The 18,364-nt window shown below is 49.5% G+C and overlaps 1 protein-coding gene across 1 annotated transcript in view; it reads left to right on the forward strand.

Annotated features, from left to right (window-relative positions):
• The first annotated feature begins 712 nt into the window (after window positions 1-712).
• Window positions 713-18,364, forward strand: part of LOC137564479 (platelet-derived growth factor receptor-like protein) — a 32,791-nt gene continuing 15,139 nt past the window's right edge. Inside the window, exons 1-3 of the mRNA XM_068278385.1 lie at window positions 713-793; window positions 9,308-9,623; window positions 11,422-11,573. Of these exons, the coding sequence (XP_068134486.1) occupies window positions 745-793; window positions 9,308-9,623; window positions 11,422-11,573 (517 nt within the window). The 5' untranslated portion in view covers window positions 713-744. The remainder of the gene's footprint in view (window positions 794-9,307; window positions 9,624-11,421; window positions 11,574-18,364) is intronic.

Genomic DNA, 18,364 nt, shown 5'->3' on the forward strand with positions numbered 1-18,364 from the left:
TTGGTGCGCATTTCTTTTTAGCTCCTCCCGTCACTCCACTGCGCACTGCGTTTTTGTTAAAAACGCTTTTCTAAGCGCTTTTCCAGAGCGTTTTTTTCATTCACTCTCTGGCGCAACTCAAGAAGTGAACTCTTTGATCCGGTAAAGAATAAATACAATGTATTTATTCTTAAAAGCGCTCACGCAATCGCTGCACAAAGTGATTTTGTGAGCGTTTTGCGTTTTTCCTATACTTTCCATCATAGCAAAATCGCCCCAAAAATGGTGCAGGCAGCGCTTTGCTGACCGCAAAGAGGATGCAACGCGCTGATAGGAACTTTCTCATAGAGATTCATTGCACAAGCGTTTTGTGGGCGATTTTGAAAACCGCCTGCGCTTGACAAAAGTGCAAAAACGCCCCTAGTGAGAACGAGCTCTCTGTGTGTGTTTTTTTTTTTTTTTTTAAATGTATGCAAAAGTATGATCATGCGTGCAAAGGGCCTTAGAAAGCAATACATATTGCAGTACAGGTCGCCTGCGCCAAATTCCAGAGATCAGCATTGCAAAGGAGGAAATGTGTGAGAAGTCAGGCTGGGGCTCCAGGAAAGTGTAAACTGTGTGAATACAATCCCACCTCTCATTCCCCCTCACTACCCCTCTCCCCTCTGGCTGCATGTCCCCCCAGCGTACCTCCCCTCCAGCCTGGCAGGAAGGCTCTCACTGTACACATTCTCACACTGTGCAGAGGAATTTCCAGCTGTATCAATGGATTGCAAAGTGCTGCTGATTCTGCTGCTGAGCTTCATATTGTTAGGTAAGCCCTGCCTGACTATCTGTCTGTCTGTATGCCTGTCTGTCTGCCTGTCTACCTCTCTGTTTGTCTCTCTAGCTGTCTGTCTGTCTATCCGTCTGTCTACCTCTCTATATCTGTTTGTCTGTCTCTGTCTGTCTCTCTGTCTCTTTCTCTCTCTGTCTGTCTCTTTCTCTCTCTGTCTGCCTGTCTCTCTGTCTGTCTGTCTCTGTGTCTGTCTGACTATCTGTCTGTCTGCCGGCCTCTGTCTGTCTGTCTGTCTGTCTGTCTCTCTGCCTGCCTGTCTGCCTGTCTGTCTGTCTCCCTGCCTGTCTGTCTGCCTATCTGTCTCTCTCTCTCTCTCTATCTATCTGTCTCCCTGTCTGTCTCTCTCTCTGTCTCCCTGCCTGTCTGTCTGTCTGCCTATCTGTCTCTCTCTGTCTGTCTCTCTCTGTGTCTGCCTGTCTTCCTGTCTCTCTGCCTGTCTGTCTCTCTCTCTCTCTTTCTCTCTCTGTCTCTCTCTCTATCTGTCTCTATCTCTCTCTCTTATCTGTCTCCCTGTCTGCCTGTCTCCCTGCCTGTCTGTCTCTCTCTGTCTCTCTCTCTTTCTCTCTGTCTCTCTCTCTTTCTGTCTCTGTCTCTCTCTCTTTCTCTCTGTCTCTCTCTCTTTCTCTCTGTCTCTGTCTCTCTCTCTCTTTCTCTCTGTCTCTCTCTCTCTCTCTGTCTCTCTCTATCCGTCTGTCTGTCTCCCTGTCTCTCTATCTGTCTGTTCTCTTCTCATCCTGATGTGGCACAGAGTTGTACAGAAGTTCAGTAGTTGAGCCCCAGTTTCCTCCATCAGCAGGGAAGGGGATGCATGTCTGTCCGTCTGCTTGTCTGTCTCTCTGTCTGTCTGCCTGTCTCTCTGCCTGTCTCCCTGTCTGTCTGTCTCTCTGTCTGCCTGTCTGTCTCTCTCTCTATCCCTCTCCCTGTCTCTCTATCTGTCTGTTCTCTCCTCTTCCTGATGTGGCACAGAGTTGTACAGCAGTTCAGTAGTTGAGCCCCAGTTTCCTCCATCAGTAGGGAAGGGGACGCATGTCTGTCTGTCTCTCTGTCTGTCTGCCTTTCTCCCTGCCTGTCTGTCTCTCTGTCTCTGTATCTGTCTGTTCTCTTCTCATCCTGATGTGGCACAGAGTTGTACAGAAGTTCAGTAGTTGAGCCCCAGTTTATTCCATCAGCAGGGAAGGGGACGCATGTCTGTCTGTCTCTCTGTCTGTCTGCCTGTCTCTCTGCCTGTCTGTCTCCCTGTCTCTGTATCTGTCTGTTCTCTCCTCTTCCTGATGTGGCACAGAGTTGTGCAGAAGTTCAGTAGTTGAGCCCCAGTTTCCTCCATCAGCAGGGAAGGGGACGCATGTCTGTCTGTCTCTCTGTCTGTCTGCCTGTCTCCCTGCCTGTCTGTCTCTCTGTCTCTGTATCTGTCTGTTCTCTTCTCATCCTGATGTGGCACAGAGTTGTACAGAAGTTCAGTAGTTGAGCCCCAGTTTCCTCCATCAGCAGGGAAGGGGACGCATGTCTGTCTGTCTCTCTGTCTGTCTGCCTGTCTCCCTGTCTCTGTATCTGTCTGTTCTCTCCTCTTCCTGATGTGGCACAGAGTTGTACAGAAGTTCAGTAGTTGAGCCCCAGTTTCCTCCATCAGCAGGGAAGGGGACGCATGTCTGCCTGTCTCTCTGTCTGTCTGCCTGTCTCCCTGTCTCTTTATCTGTCTGTTCTCTCCTCTTCCTGATGTGGCACAGAGTTGTACAGAAGTTCAGTAGTTGAGCCCCAGTTTCCTCCATCAGCAGGGAAGGGGACGCATGTCTGCCTGTCTCCCTGTCTCTGTATCTGTCTGTTCTCTCCTCTTCCTGATGTGGCACAGAGTTGTACGGAAGTTCAGTAGTTGAGCCCCAGTTTCCTCCATCAGCAGGGAAGGGGACGCATGTCTGTCTGTCTCTCTGTCTGTCTGCCTGTCTCCCTGCCTGTCTGTCTGCCTGTCTCCCTGTCTCTGTATCTGTCTGTTCTCTCCTCTTCCTGATGTGGCACAGAGTTGTACAGAAGTTCAGTAGTTGAGCCCCAGTTTCCTCCATCAGCAGGGAAGGGGACGCATGTCTGTCTGTCTCTCTGTCTGTCTGCCTGTCTCCCTGCCTGTCTGTCTCCCTGTCTCTGTATCTGTCTGTTCTCTCCTCTTCCTGATGTGGCACAGAGTTGTACAGAAGTTCAGTAGTTGAGCCCCAGTTTCCTCCATCAGCAGGGAAGGGGACGCATGTCTGTCTGTCTCTCTGTCTGTCTGCCTGTCTCCCTGCCTGTCTGTCTCCCTGTCTCTGTATCTGTCTGTTCTCTCCTCTTCCTGATGTGGCACAGAGTTGTACAGAAGTTCAGTAGTTGAGCCCCAGTTTCCTCCATCAGCAGGGAAAGGGACGCATGTCTGTCTGTCTCTCTGTCTGTCTGCCTGTCTCCCTGCCTGTCTGTCTCTCTGTCTCTGTCTCTGTATCTGTCTGTTCTCTTCTCATCCTGATGTGGCACAGAGTTGTACAGAAGTTCAGTAGTTGAGCCCCAGTTTCCTCCATCAGCAGGGAAGGGGACGCATGTCTGTCTGTCTCTCTGTCTGTCTGCCTGTCTCCCTGTCTCTGTATCTGTCTGTTCTCTCCTCTTCCTGATGTGGCACAGAGTTGTACAGAAGTTCAGTAGTTGAGCCCCAGTTTCCTCCATCAGCAGGGAAGGGGACGCATGTCTGTCTGTCTCTCTGTCTGTCTGCCTGTCTCCCTGCCTGTCTGTCACCCTGTCTCTGTATCTGTCTGTTCTCTCCTCTTCCTGATGTGGCACAGAGTTGTGCAGAAGTTCAGTAGTTGAGCCCCAGTTTCCTCCATCAGCAGGGAAGGGGACGCATGTCTGTCTGTCTCTCTGTCTGTCTGCCTGTCTCCCTGCCTGTCTGTCTCCCTGTCTCTGTATCTGTCTGTTCTCTCCTCTTCCTGATGTGGCACAGAGTTGTACAGAAGTTCAGTAGTTGAGCCCCAGTTTCCTCCATCAGCAGGGAAGGGGACGCATGTCTGCCTGTCTCTCTGTCTGTCTGTCTGTCTCTCTGCCTGTCTGTCTCCCTGTCTCTGTATCTGTCTGTTCTCTCCTCTTCCTGATGTGGCACAGAGTTGTACAGAAGTTCAGTAGTTGAGCCCCAGTTTCCTCCATCAGCAGGGAAGGGGACGCATGTCTGTCTGTCTCTCTGTCTGTCTGCCTGTCTCCCTGCCTGTCTGTCTGTCTCCCTGTCTCTGTATCTGTCTGTTCTCTTCTCTTCCTGATGTAGCACAGAGTTGTGCAGAAGTTCAGTAGTTGAGCCCCAGTTTCCTCCATCAGCAGGGAAGGGGACGCATGTCTGCCTGTCTCTCTGTCTGCCTGTCTGTCTCCCTGTCTCTGTATCTGTCTGTTCTCTCCTCTTCCTGATGTGGCACAGAGTTGTGCAGAAGTTCAGTAGTTGAGCCCCAGTTTCCTCCATCAGCAGGGAAGGGGACGCATGTCTGTCTGTCTCTCTGTCTGTCTGCCTGTCTCCCTGCCTGTCTGTCTCCCTGTCTCTGTATCTGTCTGTTCTCTCCTCTTCCTGATGTGGCACAGAGTTGTACAGAAGTTCAGTAGTTGAGCCCCAGTTTCCTCCATCAGCAGGGAAGGGGACGCATGTCTGCCTGTCTCTCTGTCTGTCTGTCTGTCTCTCTGCCTGTCTGTCTCTCTGTCTCCCTGTCTCTGTATCTGTCTGTTCTCTCCTCTTCCTGATGTGGCACAGAGTTGTACAGAAGTTCAGTAGTTGAGCCCCAGTTTCCTCCATCAGCAGGGAAGGGGACGCATGTCTGTCTGTCTGCCTGTCTCCCTGCCTGTCTGTCTCCCTGTCTCTGTATCTGTCTGTTCTCTCCTCTTCCTGATGTGGCACAGAGTTGTACAGAAGTTCAGTAGTTGAGCCCCAGTTTCCTCCATCAGCAGGGAAGGGGACGCATGTCTGTCTGTCTCTCTGTCTGTCTGCCTGTCTCCCTGCCTGTCTGTCTCCCTGTCTCTGTATCTGTCTGTTCTCTCCTCTTCCTGATGTGGCACAGAGTTGTACAGAAGTTCAGTAGTTGAGCCCCAGTTTCCTCCATCAGCAGGGAAGGGGACGCATGTCTGTCTGTCTCTCTGTCTGTCTGCCTGTCTCCCTGCCTGTCTGTCTCCCTGTCTCTGTATCTGTCTGTTCTCTCCTCTTCCTGATGTGGCACAGAGTTGTACAGAAGTTCAGTAGTTGAGCCCCAGTTTCCTCCATCAGCAGGGAAGGGGACGCATGTCTGTCTGTCTCTCTGTCTGTCTGCCTGTCTCCCTGCCTGTCTGTCTCTCTGTCTCTGTATCTGTCTGTTCTCTTCTCATCCTGATGTGGCACAGAGTTGTACAGAAGATCAGTAGTTGAGCCCCAGTTTCCTCCATCAGCAGGGAAGGGGACGCATGTCTGTCTGTCTCTCTGTCTGTCTGTCTCCCTGTCTCTGTATCTGTCTGTTCTCTCCTCTTCCTGATGTGGCACAGAGTTGTACAGAAGTTCAGTAGTTGAGCCCCAGTTTCCTCCATCAGCAGGGAAGGGGACGCATGTCTGTCTGTCTCTCTGTCTGTCTGCCTGTCTCCCTGCCTGTCTGTCTCCCTGTCTCTGTATCTGTCTGTTCTCTCCTCTTCCTGATGTGGCACAGAGTTGTACAGAAGTTCAGTAGTTGAGCCCCAGTTTCCTCCATCAGCAGGAAAGGGGACGCATGTCTGTCTGTCTCTCTGTCTGTCTGCCTGTCTCCCTGCCTGTCTGTCTCCCTGTCTCTGTATCTGTCTGTTCTCTCCTCTTCCTGATGTGGCACAGAGTTGTACAGAAGTTCAGTAGTTGAGCCCCAGTTTCCTCCATCAGCAGGGAAGGGGACGCATGTCTGCCTGTCTCTCTGTCTGTCTGTCTGTCTCTCTGCCTGTCTGTCTCTCTGTCTCCCTGTCTCTGTATCTGTCTGTTCTCTCCTCTTCCTGATGTGGCACAGAGTTGTACAGAAGTTCAGTAGTTGAGCCCCAGTTTCCTCCATCAGCAGGGAAGGGGACGCATGTCTGTCTGTCTCTCTGTCTGTCTGCCTGTCTCCCTGCCTGTCTGTCTGTCTCCCTGTCTCTGTATCTGTCTGTTCTCTTCTCTTCCTGATGTAGCACAGAGTTGTGCAGAAGTTCAGTAGTTGAGCCCCAGTTTCCTCCATCAGCAGGGAAGGGGACGCATGTCTGCCTGTCTCTCTGTCTGTCTGTCTGTCTCTCTGCCTGTCTGTCTCTCTGTCTCCCTGTCTCTGTATCTGTCTGTTCTCTCCTCTTCCTGATGTGGCACAGAGTTGTGCAGAAGTTCAGTAGTTGAGCCCCAGTTTCCTCCATCAGCAGGGAAGGGGACGCATGTCTGTCTGTCTCTCTGTCTGTCTGCCTGTCTCCCTGCCTGTCTGTCTCCCTGTCTCTGTATCTGTCTGTTCTCTCCTCTTCCCTGATGTGGCACAGAGTTGTACAGAAGTTCAGTAGTTGAGCCCCAGTTTCCTCCATCAGCAGGGAAGGGGACGCATGTCTGCCTGTCTCTCTGTCTGTCTGTCTGTCTCTCTGCCTGTCTGTCTCTCTGTCTCCCTGTCTCTGTATCTGTCTGTTCTCTCCTCTTCCTGATGTGGCACAGAGTTGTACAGAAGTTCAGTAGTTGAGCCCCAGTTTCCTCCATCAGCAGGGAAGGGGACGCATGTCTGTCTGTCTCTCTGTCTGTCTGCCTGTCTCCCTGCCTGTCTGTCTCCCTGTCTCTGTATCTGTCTGTTCTCTCCTCTTCCCTGATGTGGCACAGAGTTGTACAGAAGTTCAGTAGTTGAGCCCCAGTTTCCTCCATCAGCAGGGAAGGGGACGCATGTCTGCCTGTCTCTCTGTCTGTCTGTCTGTCTCTCTGCCTGTCTGTCTCTCTGTCTCCCTGTCTCTGTATCTGTCTGTTCTCTCCTCTTCCTGATGTGGCACAGAGTTGTACAGAAGTTCAGTAGTTGAGCCCCAGTTTCCTCCATCAGCAGGGAAAGGGACGCATGTCTGTCTGTCTCTCTGTCTGTCTGCCTGTCTCCCTGCCTGTCTGTCTCCCTGTCTCTGTATCTGTCTGTTCTCTCCTCTTCCTGATGTGGCACAGAGTTGTACAGAAGTTCAGTAGTTGAGCCCCAGTTTCCTCCATCAGCAGGGAAGGGGACGCATGTCTGTCTGTCTCTCTGTCTGTCTGCCTGTCTCCCTGCCTGTCTGTCTCCCTGTCTCTGTATCTGTCTGTTCTCTCCTCTTCCTGATGTGGCACAGAGTTGTACAGAAGTTCAGTAGTTGAGCCCCAGTTTCCTCCATCAGCAGGGAAGGGGACGCATGTCTGTCTGTCTCTCTGTCTGTCTGCCTGTCTCCCTGCCTGTCTGTCTCTCTGTCTCTGTATCTGTCTGTTCTCTTCTCATCCTGATGTGGCACAGAGTTGTACAGAAGTTCAGTAGTTGAGCCCCAGTTTCCTCCATCAGCAGGGAAAGGGACGCATGTCTGTCTGTCTCTCTGTCTGTCTGCCTGTCTCCCTGTCTCTGTATCTGTCTGTTCTCTCCTCTTCCTGATGTGGCACAGAGTTGTACAGAAGTTCAGTAGTTGAGCCCCAGTTTCCTCCATCAGCAGGGAAGGGGACACATGAACGACCAACAGGCATCTCACTCAAGCAGAGTCATTGGAAGGTGAAGGGCCCGTGTGCAAATCATTTTTTCTCCTGAGTTTTCTCCTTGGTAATATTTTCAAAATTGTCAGTAAAATGCCTGTGAAGCCGCCAGCAAGCCAGAAAATACTCAGAATAATTTTGTCAGCACTTTTTCAACAACTTTTTGGTACTTTAACTGCTGCAAAGTGCTGAAAAGTTATTTAAAATAGAAGATAAAAAAAATGATCTCCTCTGAGAAAACTCAGCAGAGGGAGTGAATTGCATTATGGGCCGAGGCCTCTTCTCACGGTTGTTACCAGCAGCGTAACTGCAAAACATGGGGTCCCTCATCCAAACTTTGATGCTCCCTCCCAATGGTCACACCCCTCCCCTGGCCTCCCCCTGGTGTCCCTCACAGCCCGGGCCCATCTCCCACCCCTCCCCCTGGTGCGCCTCACAGCCCAGGGCCCATCTCACAAGGGGCATAAAACAAGTGTGGACTTCATAATTGTCACACACCCGTAGCAAGTGCAGCCACAAAACACCTCATCTGAAGGATGGACCCTTTTATCCGAGGGAGTAAAGGAGTAGTCGGTGCCCCCTTGCAGCTCTGGGCCCTCCTGCAGTCCCAGGTTGCTCCCCTGTACATCTGCCTTTGGCTATTACCACTTCCTAGCAGCAGTGGTTACCACTTCCTGTAATCACTTTTCTTTTTTATATTGCACATTTGTCTGGCAATGCCTAGTTTCCCTGCTCCGGTTTCCTCCCACGTTCTAAAAACAGACAGATAAGTTCATTGGCTTCCCTGTAAATTGGCCCTAGACCGTACATGTCAAACGCGGGCTAAATCTGGCCCTTGAAGCCATTAAATTTGTCCCACAAGTGGTTTCCCCACTTTGCATTATGTTTGGCCCACTCTAGACCACCAGGGAAGCGATATTGGAGGTAAAGCCCTAGATCACCAAGGAAGCCATATAGGGGAGGTTAGGGGAGGTAAGGGGAAAGCACTAAACACCAGGGAACTGTATATGGGACTGTGGGGGCCACTAGATGCCAGGAAACTGTATAGGAAAGGGAGGGAGGCCCACTAGACACCGGGGAACTGTCTAGGGGTGGGGGGGGGGGGGCAATAGACACTAGGGAACTGTATTTGGGACTGTGGGGCTCCTGGACGCCAGGGAACTGTGTAGGGAAGGGAGGGAGGTGCATTAGACACCAGGGAACGGTTTAGGGGAAGGAGGAGGGGCAATAGACACCAGGGAACTGTATAGGGGTTGGAGGGGAGCCATTAGACACCAGGGAACTGTATAGGGGAGGGAGAAGCCCATTAGACACCAGGGAACTTTATAAGGAAGGAAGGTGACCACTGACCAGTAGTCATTGAGGTTGGCCTGCGACTAGGCCCCAGTGTTCAATTGTGGCCCACTTTGTATTTGAGTTTGACACCCCAGCCCTAGAGTATGATACATGTCACTAAAATGATACATACCGGTACATAGACTTAAGACTATGGTAGGGATTAGATTGTGAGCCCCTCTGAGGGGCAGTCAAGTGACAAGGCAATATATGCTCTGTATGGTTGTATGCCTGAGGTGGATTTCCAAGGGGAGGGGCAACTGAACCAGGACCAACTGCGTTCTATGGCAGTATGTATATGCTATGCTGTTTGTAATGTATTGTATTACGATGTTATGCTGCTACATGGAATGGAAGTGATGTTGAGGCGCTGTTGTATGCCGCTGAAATGTTATGGATAATGTTTTTTCTTTATGAAAAAAGAAAAAAAAATGTAAAGTGCCATAGTGTGTGGAGTCAGATCCACAGCTTATTTCCTGTCATTTTCATTGCTCTTCCAGCTGACTGTGACGTCAAGCAAAAACCAGACAAGCCAGTAGAGAAGAAGAAGGCCGGGCTGTCCACCAAGTCCACAACTAAGAAACCAAAGCAAGATGGGAAAAAGCTCCAGCCGAAGACCAAACCACCGTCTGCACCAGCCCCAAATCCTGCCGGGGGATCCATCCTGTCCCAAGTCCTTCAAAGAGGGAAGTTCCAGCCGGTGGGCGACACGGTGACTGTGAAGGCCGGCCAGACTCTGGACCTTCGCTGCAAGGGAACCTCGGTCCGATGGAATTTCCCCCACTACCTGCAGGAGGATGACGAGGGAAGACTCAAGTAAGTCAAGGGGATAGAGACCGGGAGCTTTGGTTTCCCAGTACCATGACACTGGTCCCATATTTACCATGCTTGTCCTAGACACGACCATCACTACAGGTGATATGTGCCATGCACGTACCCTGATGAAGCTCACATATTACAAACTGATTTCCTGTAGTTGGTTCACTTTTGTGGAGGGACACACCCTCTTCTGGAAACCAGACGTTCTGTTTCTTTCGTCTTCATTTGTCCATCACTTAGGTGTAATTTACAAAATATAAACCCCTGTCTAGAGTTTCTTACAAGACGTCCTGTAAACTACTAAGAGGTCATGTATGCTACTAAGAGGTCATGTATACTACTAAGAGGTCATGTATGCTACTAAGAGGTCATGTATACTACTAAGAGGTCATGTATGCTACTAAGAGGTCATGTATACTACTAAGAGGTCATGTATGCTACTAAGAGGTCATGTATACTACTAAGAGGTCATGTATGCTACTAAGAGGTCATGTATGCTACTAAGAGGTCATGTATACTACTAAGAGGTCATGTATTCTTCTCAGAGGTCCTGTGTACTATTAAGAGGTCTTGTATACTACTAAGAGGTATACTACTAATAGGTCCTGTATACTACTAAGAGGCCATGTATACTACTAAGAGGTCCTGTATTCTACTAAGAGGTCCTGTATACTACTAATAGGTCCTGTATACTATTAAGAGGTCTTGTATACTACTAAGAAGTTCTGTATACTACTAAGAAGTCCTGTATACTACTAAGAGGTCATGTATTCTACTAAGGGGTCCTGTATACTACTAAGAGGTCCTGTATACTACTAAGAGGTCCTGTATACTACTAAAAGGTCCTGTATTCTTCTCAGAGGTCCTGTGTACTATTAAGAGGTCTTGTATACTACTAAGAGGTATACTACTAATAGGTCCTGTATACTACTAAGAGGCCATGTATACTACTAAGAGGTCCTGTATTCTACTAAGAGGTCCTGTATACTACTAATAGGTCCTGTATACTATTAAGAGGTCTTGTATACTACTAAGAAGTTCTGTATACTACTAAGAAGTCCTGTATACTACTAAGAGGTCATGTATTCTACTAAGGGGTCCTGTATACTACTAAGAGGTCCTGTATACTACTAAGAGGTCCTGTATACTACTAAGAGGTCCTGTATTCTACTAAGAGGTCCTGTATTCTACTAAGAGGTCCTGTATACTACTAATAGGTCATGTATTCTACTAAGAGGTCCTGTATACTATTAAGAGGTCTTGTATACTACTAAGAGGTATACTACTAATAGGTCCTGTATACTACTAAGAGGTCCTGTATTCTACTAAGGGGTCCTGTATACTACTAATAGGTCCTGTATACTACTAAGAGGTCCTGTATACTACCAAGAGGTCCTGTATTCTACTAAGAGGTCCTGTATACTACTAATAGGTCCTGTATACTACTAAAAGGTCCTGTATTCTACTAAGAGGTCTTGTATACTACTAAGAGGTATACTACTAATAGGTCCTCTATACTACTAAGAGGTCCTGTATTCTACTAAGAGATCCTGTATAGTACTAATAGGTCCTGTATACTACTAAGAGGTCCTGTATTCTACTAAGAGGTCCTGTATAGTACTAATAGGTCCTGTATACTACTAAGAGGTCATGTATACTACTAATAGGTCCTGTATACTACTAAAAGTCCCTGTATACTACTAAGAGGTCCTGCATACTACTAAGCGGTCTTGTATGCTACTAATGGAAATATGTTTTATAGGTCATAGTAACTGGAATAGTTGTTTCTCAACAGGATTAAGCACTTTGGCCGGTACAGCCAGCTGATTGTGCTGAACACCACTGGGGCGGACACAGGAGAGTTCGGCTGTGGTGGGTACCAGTGTGCTGGAGGCGGCTGCCATGATGGGGAGGAGAAGACTGGCAAGACGTTTGTTTTTGTTACAGGTGAGCCTTTTTGAGTCTTTATTATTGCCAACACTTCGGTATCTCGGTATCCCTTCTTAGCTGTTTCTGCTATGAGGGGTCTTCTATATTTCCTCCATATTATTTCACCACCTTCCTTTCCCCTCTTCACTAAGTGATATTCTTTGGGTCTTGGCCACTTAGCTGGTTAAGGGGAACCTGAAGCAAAAAAGTATATGAAGGCTGCCATATTTATCACCCTTTAAAGGAAATCTGTAATGCAGTAAGAAAAAAAAGAGTTGACTTTGATCTAGTGTGTGTACTGACCTTTATGCTAAGTACACACCATACAATTTTCTGTTACGCCCCATCTACACCATACAATTTTTTGTCCGCTGAGCGGATCGTTCATAAACAGCCTTATCAGTCCGCCGACAGTGCGTACACACGCACTACTGTCGGCTAAAAGACCGCCCAGCGGGAGGGTCCGGCGGACCCGTCGATGCCGCTGGTAGTGCGTGTGTAAGCACCTTTAGATTTACCTGCCAGATAGATAATTTCCAACATGTTGGAAATTATCTATCTAACCATCTATCTGTCGAGCAATTAGGCATTGTTCTACTCAGCAGGAGATAACTGGAAGACAATGCACCAGAGATAATGACCAGTCTCTACCAGTACTTTACAAAACAGAAAATCTAACAGACAATTGTATGGTGTGTACTAGGCATTACGCTCAGTCAGAATCCCATCAGACTCCAGGGCATTCATGTGTATTGGTAAATGTTTTCTGTTTGTGTCAATTATTTTCATTAGGTGAAAGTGAAACAAGTAAATATATCTGCTACAACAGTTCCTTAGAAGGCCTGAATCAACTAAAATAAGAGCAAGGGGAAGTCTATCCTGTGAAACTTTTTTCATGACTCCCTCTGTGTACAGTATTAGCTTTAGTCTTATGCATTTTCACTGCAGAGAGCAGTACAGGCTTGCTTATCTCTGTCTGATCGGCAAATGTAATCATTGAGGGGCAGGAGAAACTCTCTGCCTGTGTCTTGATTCCCTCTGCTGAATCGATGCATCGCTGAATCTATGCATCGCCCTGGCAACTGCTGAATCACTTTAAAAGAGAAAGAGGCGGCAGCATTAAGACACAGGCAGAGAATGTATCCTGGCTGGCAATGATTACATTTGCTGATTAGCCAGAGATAAGCAAGCTTGTACTGTTCTCTCTAGTAAAAGTAAACATTTTAATACACAAGGAATGCTTGGGAATGCTTTCAAATGTTGTTTTATGTAACTAAGAGTAGGTACTGTAATTATAGGTATGGGAATATAATCCGAAATTGGAAAGGAGGGGGAGGGGGGATTGGATAATTTTTCATACTTTGGGATGTCACATGGTCACTCCTGCCTGACCCACCTACTGGCTGCTGAATCCAGAGAAGAGAGGAGGCGATATTTTGGCCCATTAAGCAGCTATTCTGCCCAGCACTTTGCTTTTGTTCATTGTCATTCAAATTTGACTTGTTCACCCCTGGGCGGAGGACTATGAAATTTGGGGCCCACTAGCAAAACTTTTTGTTGGGGGGGGGGGGGGGGGGGCAAATGCTCACATCCCTCCCCTTAGTGCCCTTCACAGCCTGGGGGCCCATCCCACAAGAGTCATACAACAAGTGTAGCCATCATGTTCTTCTCACTCATAACAAGTGTAGCCACAAACACATGTGATCAGGAGAATCAGAGGGAGAGAAGGTTAGTTGTTGGGGGCCCCCACATCTCCTGGCCCCCTAAGGTCACCGGGACTTCTCCTTTATAGTTACGTCCCTGACCCTGGGTTTAGCAGGCCTTCAATCAGGGCTGTGGAGTAGTGTTGGGCGAACAGTGTTCGCCACTGTTAGGGTTCTGCAGAACATCACCCTGTTCGGGTGATGTTCGAGTTCGGCCGAACACCTGACGGTGCTCGGCCAAACCGTTCGGCCACATGGCCGAACTAAGAGCGCATGGCCGAACGTTCCCCGAACGTTCGGCTAGCGCTGTGATTGGCCGAACGGGTCACGTGGTTCGGGCCCGAACGCGCTCTGATTGGCCGAACGGTCACGTGGTTCGGGTAAATAAATACCCGAACCACGTCATATCTCCGCCATTTGTCTGTGGGTTTAGCTTTGGGTAGGCAGGCAGGGTAGTTCGCTCTCCAGCCACGCTAGCCAGGGTCCCCCCCAGTCATTGTGTGTCGCTGCTGGGAACAGTAGTACACCGCTCGCTCAGCCACACTATATATAGCATTGTTTACTGCCACTGTGTACCTCGCTCAGCCACGCTATATATATAGCATTGTGTTTTCTGACACTCTGTGTACACGGCTTAGCCTGACTAATATAGCATTGTGTGTACTGCCACTGTGCACCTCGCTCAGCCACGCTATATATAGCATTGTGTGTACTGCCACTGTGCACCTCGCTCAGCCACGCTATATATAGCATTGTGTGTACTGCCACTGTGCACCTCGCTCAGCCACGCTATATATATAGCATTGTGTGTACTGCCACTGTGCACCTCGCTCAGCCACGCTATATATAGCATTGTGTTTTCTGACACTCTGTGTACACGGCTTAGCCTGACTAATATAGCATTGTGTGTACTGCCACTGTGCACCTCGCTCAGCCACGCTATATATAGCATTGTGTGTACTGCCACTGTGCACCTCGCTCAGCCACGCTATATATAGCATTGTGTGTACTGCCACTGTGCACCTCGCTCAGCCACGCTATATATAGCATTGTGTGTACTGCCACTGTGCACCTCGCTCAGCCACGCTATATATATAGCATTGTGTTTTCTGACACTCTGTGTACACGGCTTAGCCTGACTAATATAGCATTGTGTGTACTGCCACTGTGCACCTCGCTCAGCCACGCTATATATAGCATTGTGTGTACTGCCACTGTGCACCTCGCTCAGCCACGCTATAAATATAGCATTGTGTTTTCTGACACTCTGTGTACACGGCTTAGCCTGACTAATATAGCATTGTGTGTACTGCCACTGTGCACCTCGCTCAGCCACGCTATATATAGCATTGTGTGTACTGCCACTGTGCACCTCGCTCAGCCACGCTATATATAGCATTGTGTGTACTGCCACTGTGCACCTCGCTCAGCCACGCTATATATAGCATTGTGTTTTCTGACACTCTGTGTACACGGCTTAGCCTGACTAATATAGCATTGTGTGTACTGCCACTGTGCACCTCGCTCAGCCACGCTATATATAGCATTGTGTGTACTGCCACTCTGTGTACACGGCTCAGCCAGACTATATAGCATTGTGTGTACTGCCACTGTGCACCTCGCTCAGCCACGCTATATATAGCATTGTGTTTTCTGACACTCTCTGTACACGGCTTAGCCTGACTAATATAGCATTGTGTGTACTGCCACTGTGCACCTCGCTCAGCCACGCTATATATAGCATTGTGTTTTCTGACACTCTGTGTACACGGCTTAGCCTGGCTCTATAGCATTGTGTGTACTGCCACTGTGCACCTCGCTCAGCCACGCTATATATAGCATTGTGTTTACTGCCACTCTGTGTACACCGCTCAGCCAGACTATATACCGTTGTTTACTGACACTCTGTGTACACCGCTCAGCCAGACTATATACCATTGTTTACTGACACTCTGTGTACACGGCTCAGCCTGACTATAAAGCATTGTGTGTACTGCCACTGTGCACCTCGCTCAGCCACGCTATATATAGCATTGTGTTTTCTGACACTCTGTGTACACGGCTTAGCCTGACTATATAGCATTGTGTGTACTGCCACTGTGCACCTCGCTCAGCCACGCTATATATAGCATTGTGTTTACTGCCACTCTGTGTACACCGCTCAGCCAGACTATATACCGTTGTTTACTGACACTCTGTGTACACCGCTCAGCCAGACTATATACCATTGTTTACTGACACTCTGTGTACACGGCTTAGCCTGACTAATATAGCATTGTGTGTACTGCCACTGTGCACCTCGCTCAGCCACGCTATATATAGCATTGTGTTTTCTGACACTCTGTGTACACGGCTTAGCCAGACTATATAGCATTGTGTGTACTGCCACTCTGTGTACACCGCTCAGCCAGACTATATAGCATTGTGTTTACTTCCACTCTGTGTCTGCTGGGCCTGGGAACAGTAGTACACCGCTCACCCGCCACTGTATAGCATTGTGCTCTGTGTCGCTGCTGGGAATAGTGGTACTGTATAGCATTTCTGTACTGCCACTGTACTGCTGCCAGTCAGCGTGTACTGTAAGGATAAGTGAAATGAGGAAGAAATCCGGTGAAAGAGGAAGGGGCAAGGGAAGAGGTGTTTCCCCTGACGGTTCACGTACAGGCCACAGGGGAGCACCCAAGAAAACCCACTCAATACCGCCCATGTTGTCCAGGACAACAACCCTCACAAATCCAAAAGAACAGGACCAGATAATTACTTGGATGACCTCTCAAGCGTCCAGCAGTGGGTTAAGCAGCACCAGCACATCACGCACGAGGTCCGAGTCCTCAGCCAGTTACAAGGAGCCAGTGGGCACAAAGCTGACACAACCGGCAGCGACACCACGCACACAACTGCCAGATAACCAGTCCTATGAATTACCTCAGGACACAATGGGGTATTCGCAGGAGCTATTCCCAGCCCAACAAACTTCCACCTATGAAAGGTCAATGGAGGAACAGCCAGAAATGTTGTGCCCGGATTCACAACCATTAACTGTGGGAAATGCACCGCGCACTGAAATACAAGGCGAGTCCGAGGAGGACTCGGAAACCCAAATCCCAGAGCAAGTTGGGCAGGAGGGGTTGCAATTGCAGGAGGTCGGCCGACAAGATCTGGAAGACGACGTTGGAGTGAGCTGCGCAGAGGTTGTTCTGGGGAGCTCTACTCCACGGCGGCGGCCCCCCACAATGACATATGACGAGTTTGAGGAGATGGAAGAGGAGGGTATGGACAATGTGGACAGAGACCCAGATTTTATTTGTGAACGAGAACATCGCCGTCGTAGCAGCAGCACAGATGAGTCTGTTGAAGAACCCACTGCTGCACGAGTTCGCCTTGTGCCACAAGGTAGGCGGCGCGCAATTTCAGGCACCACAAGCGTGGAAGTTAGAGTGAGAGGCAAAAGAGGAGGAAACAGAAATCGCCAGCAAGGAGGCAGGTGCTCCAAAGTCTGGGCTTTCTTTGAAGACTGCACTGAGGATGTTACCATGGCGATTTGCAAGGTGTGCAAGACTCGCCTGAGCAGGGGGAAAAGTATTAACAACCTCTCCACCACTAGCATGAGCCGCCACATGCTATCCAAACATCCCACTCTGTGGGCAAACGCGGCAGGACAGGGTACCAGCAACACTGCCTCCCTTGGGTTCACCAGACTCACCACCAGACCCGCCTCAGCAGCAGCAGTAGCCCAGCCATTGCGTGGTTCACAACATTCACAAACATCAGACGACGCTGACACTGTCACTTTCCGGAGTAGTGCTCTTGAGGTCTCCCAGTGTTCATCAAACACAACAACCAACAGCCCTTCCGTGTGCAGCGCTACGGTTCAGTTGTCTGTGTCGGAGATGTTTGAGCGCAAGAGGAAATTGCCAGCAAATGACCCCCGGGCCGTGGCAGTAACAGCCAGCATAGCCAAGCTTCTGGCCTGCGAAATGCTGCCATATCGAGTGGTGGAGACAAACAGCTTCAAGGGCATGATGTCAGTGGCCATCCCACGTTACGTGGTTCCCAGCCGCTACCACTTTGCGCGCTCTGCAGTGCCTGAGTTGCATGAGCACGTGGTCAGCAAAATAACCCGAAGCTTGAAGAATGCCGTTGCCTGCAAGGTTCACCTCACCACTGACACTTGGACGAGTGCGTTCGGCCAGGGTCGATACATCTCCCTTACCGCGCACTGGGTGAACCTTGTGGAGCCTGGCAGCGATTCCTCACCTGCTACGGCGCGGGTGTTGCCCACGCCGCAAACAGCTGCACCGCCGTCCCTCCCACTGGATAACAACAGCAGCACCTACCTCTCTGACTCCTTCTCCTCCAACGCATCTCAAAGCTGTACCTCATCCGGAAACGCTAACCCAGCAGCAGTAGGATCGTGGAAGCAGTGCAGCACAGCTGTTGGCATGCGTCAGCAAGCGTTGCTGAAGCTGATCTGCCTTGGGGATAAGCAGCACACAGGGGAGGAAATTTGGAAGGGAATAAAGGAACAGACGGATTTGTGGCTGGCACTGCTGGACTTGAAACCGGGCATGGTTGTGTGTGATAATTGGAGTAATCTCATTCGTGCTTTAAGGTTGGCTAAGCTGACACACATCCCTTGCCTGGCGCACGTGATGAACCTAGTAGTTCAGCGGTTCCTGAGGACATACCCAGGCGTGGCCGATCTTCTGTTGAAGGTGCGTCGAGTGGCCAAACATTGTAGAAATTCCAGTACTGCTTCGGGGGCACTCGCCAAGATGCAGGAGCGCTTCAATCTCCCCCACCATCGCTTGCTGTGTGATGTCCCTACGCGCTGGAATTCTACGCTGCACATGCTAGCACGCTTTTGTGAGCAGAAGAGTGCAGTGGTCCAGTACATGACGGCGCAGTACCGAGGCGCATCCGGACAGCTGCCAAGCTTCTGTGGATCCGATTGGGCCAACATGTTGGACCTCTGCCAAGTCCTCCAAAATTTTGAGCAATCCACGTTGCTTGTGAGCAGTGACAACTCTTCAGTCAGCATTACCATACCACTGCTGTGTTTACTGAAGAGGTCAATGTTGAAAATCAAGGAAACAGCTGTCATGA

This window comes from Hyperolius riggenbachi, chromosome 3 (assembly GCF_040937935.1).
Source record: "Hyperolius riggenbachi isolate aHypRig1 chromosome 3, aHypRig1.pri, whole genome shotgun sequence".
NCBI lineage: Eukaryota > Metazoa > Chordata > Amphibia > Anura > Hyperoliidae > Hyperolius > Hyperolius riggenbachi.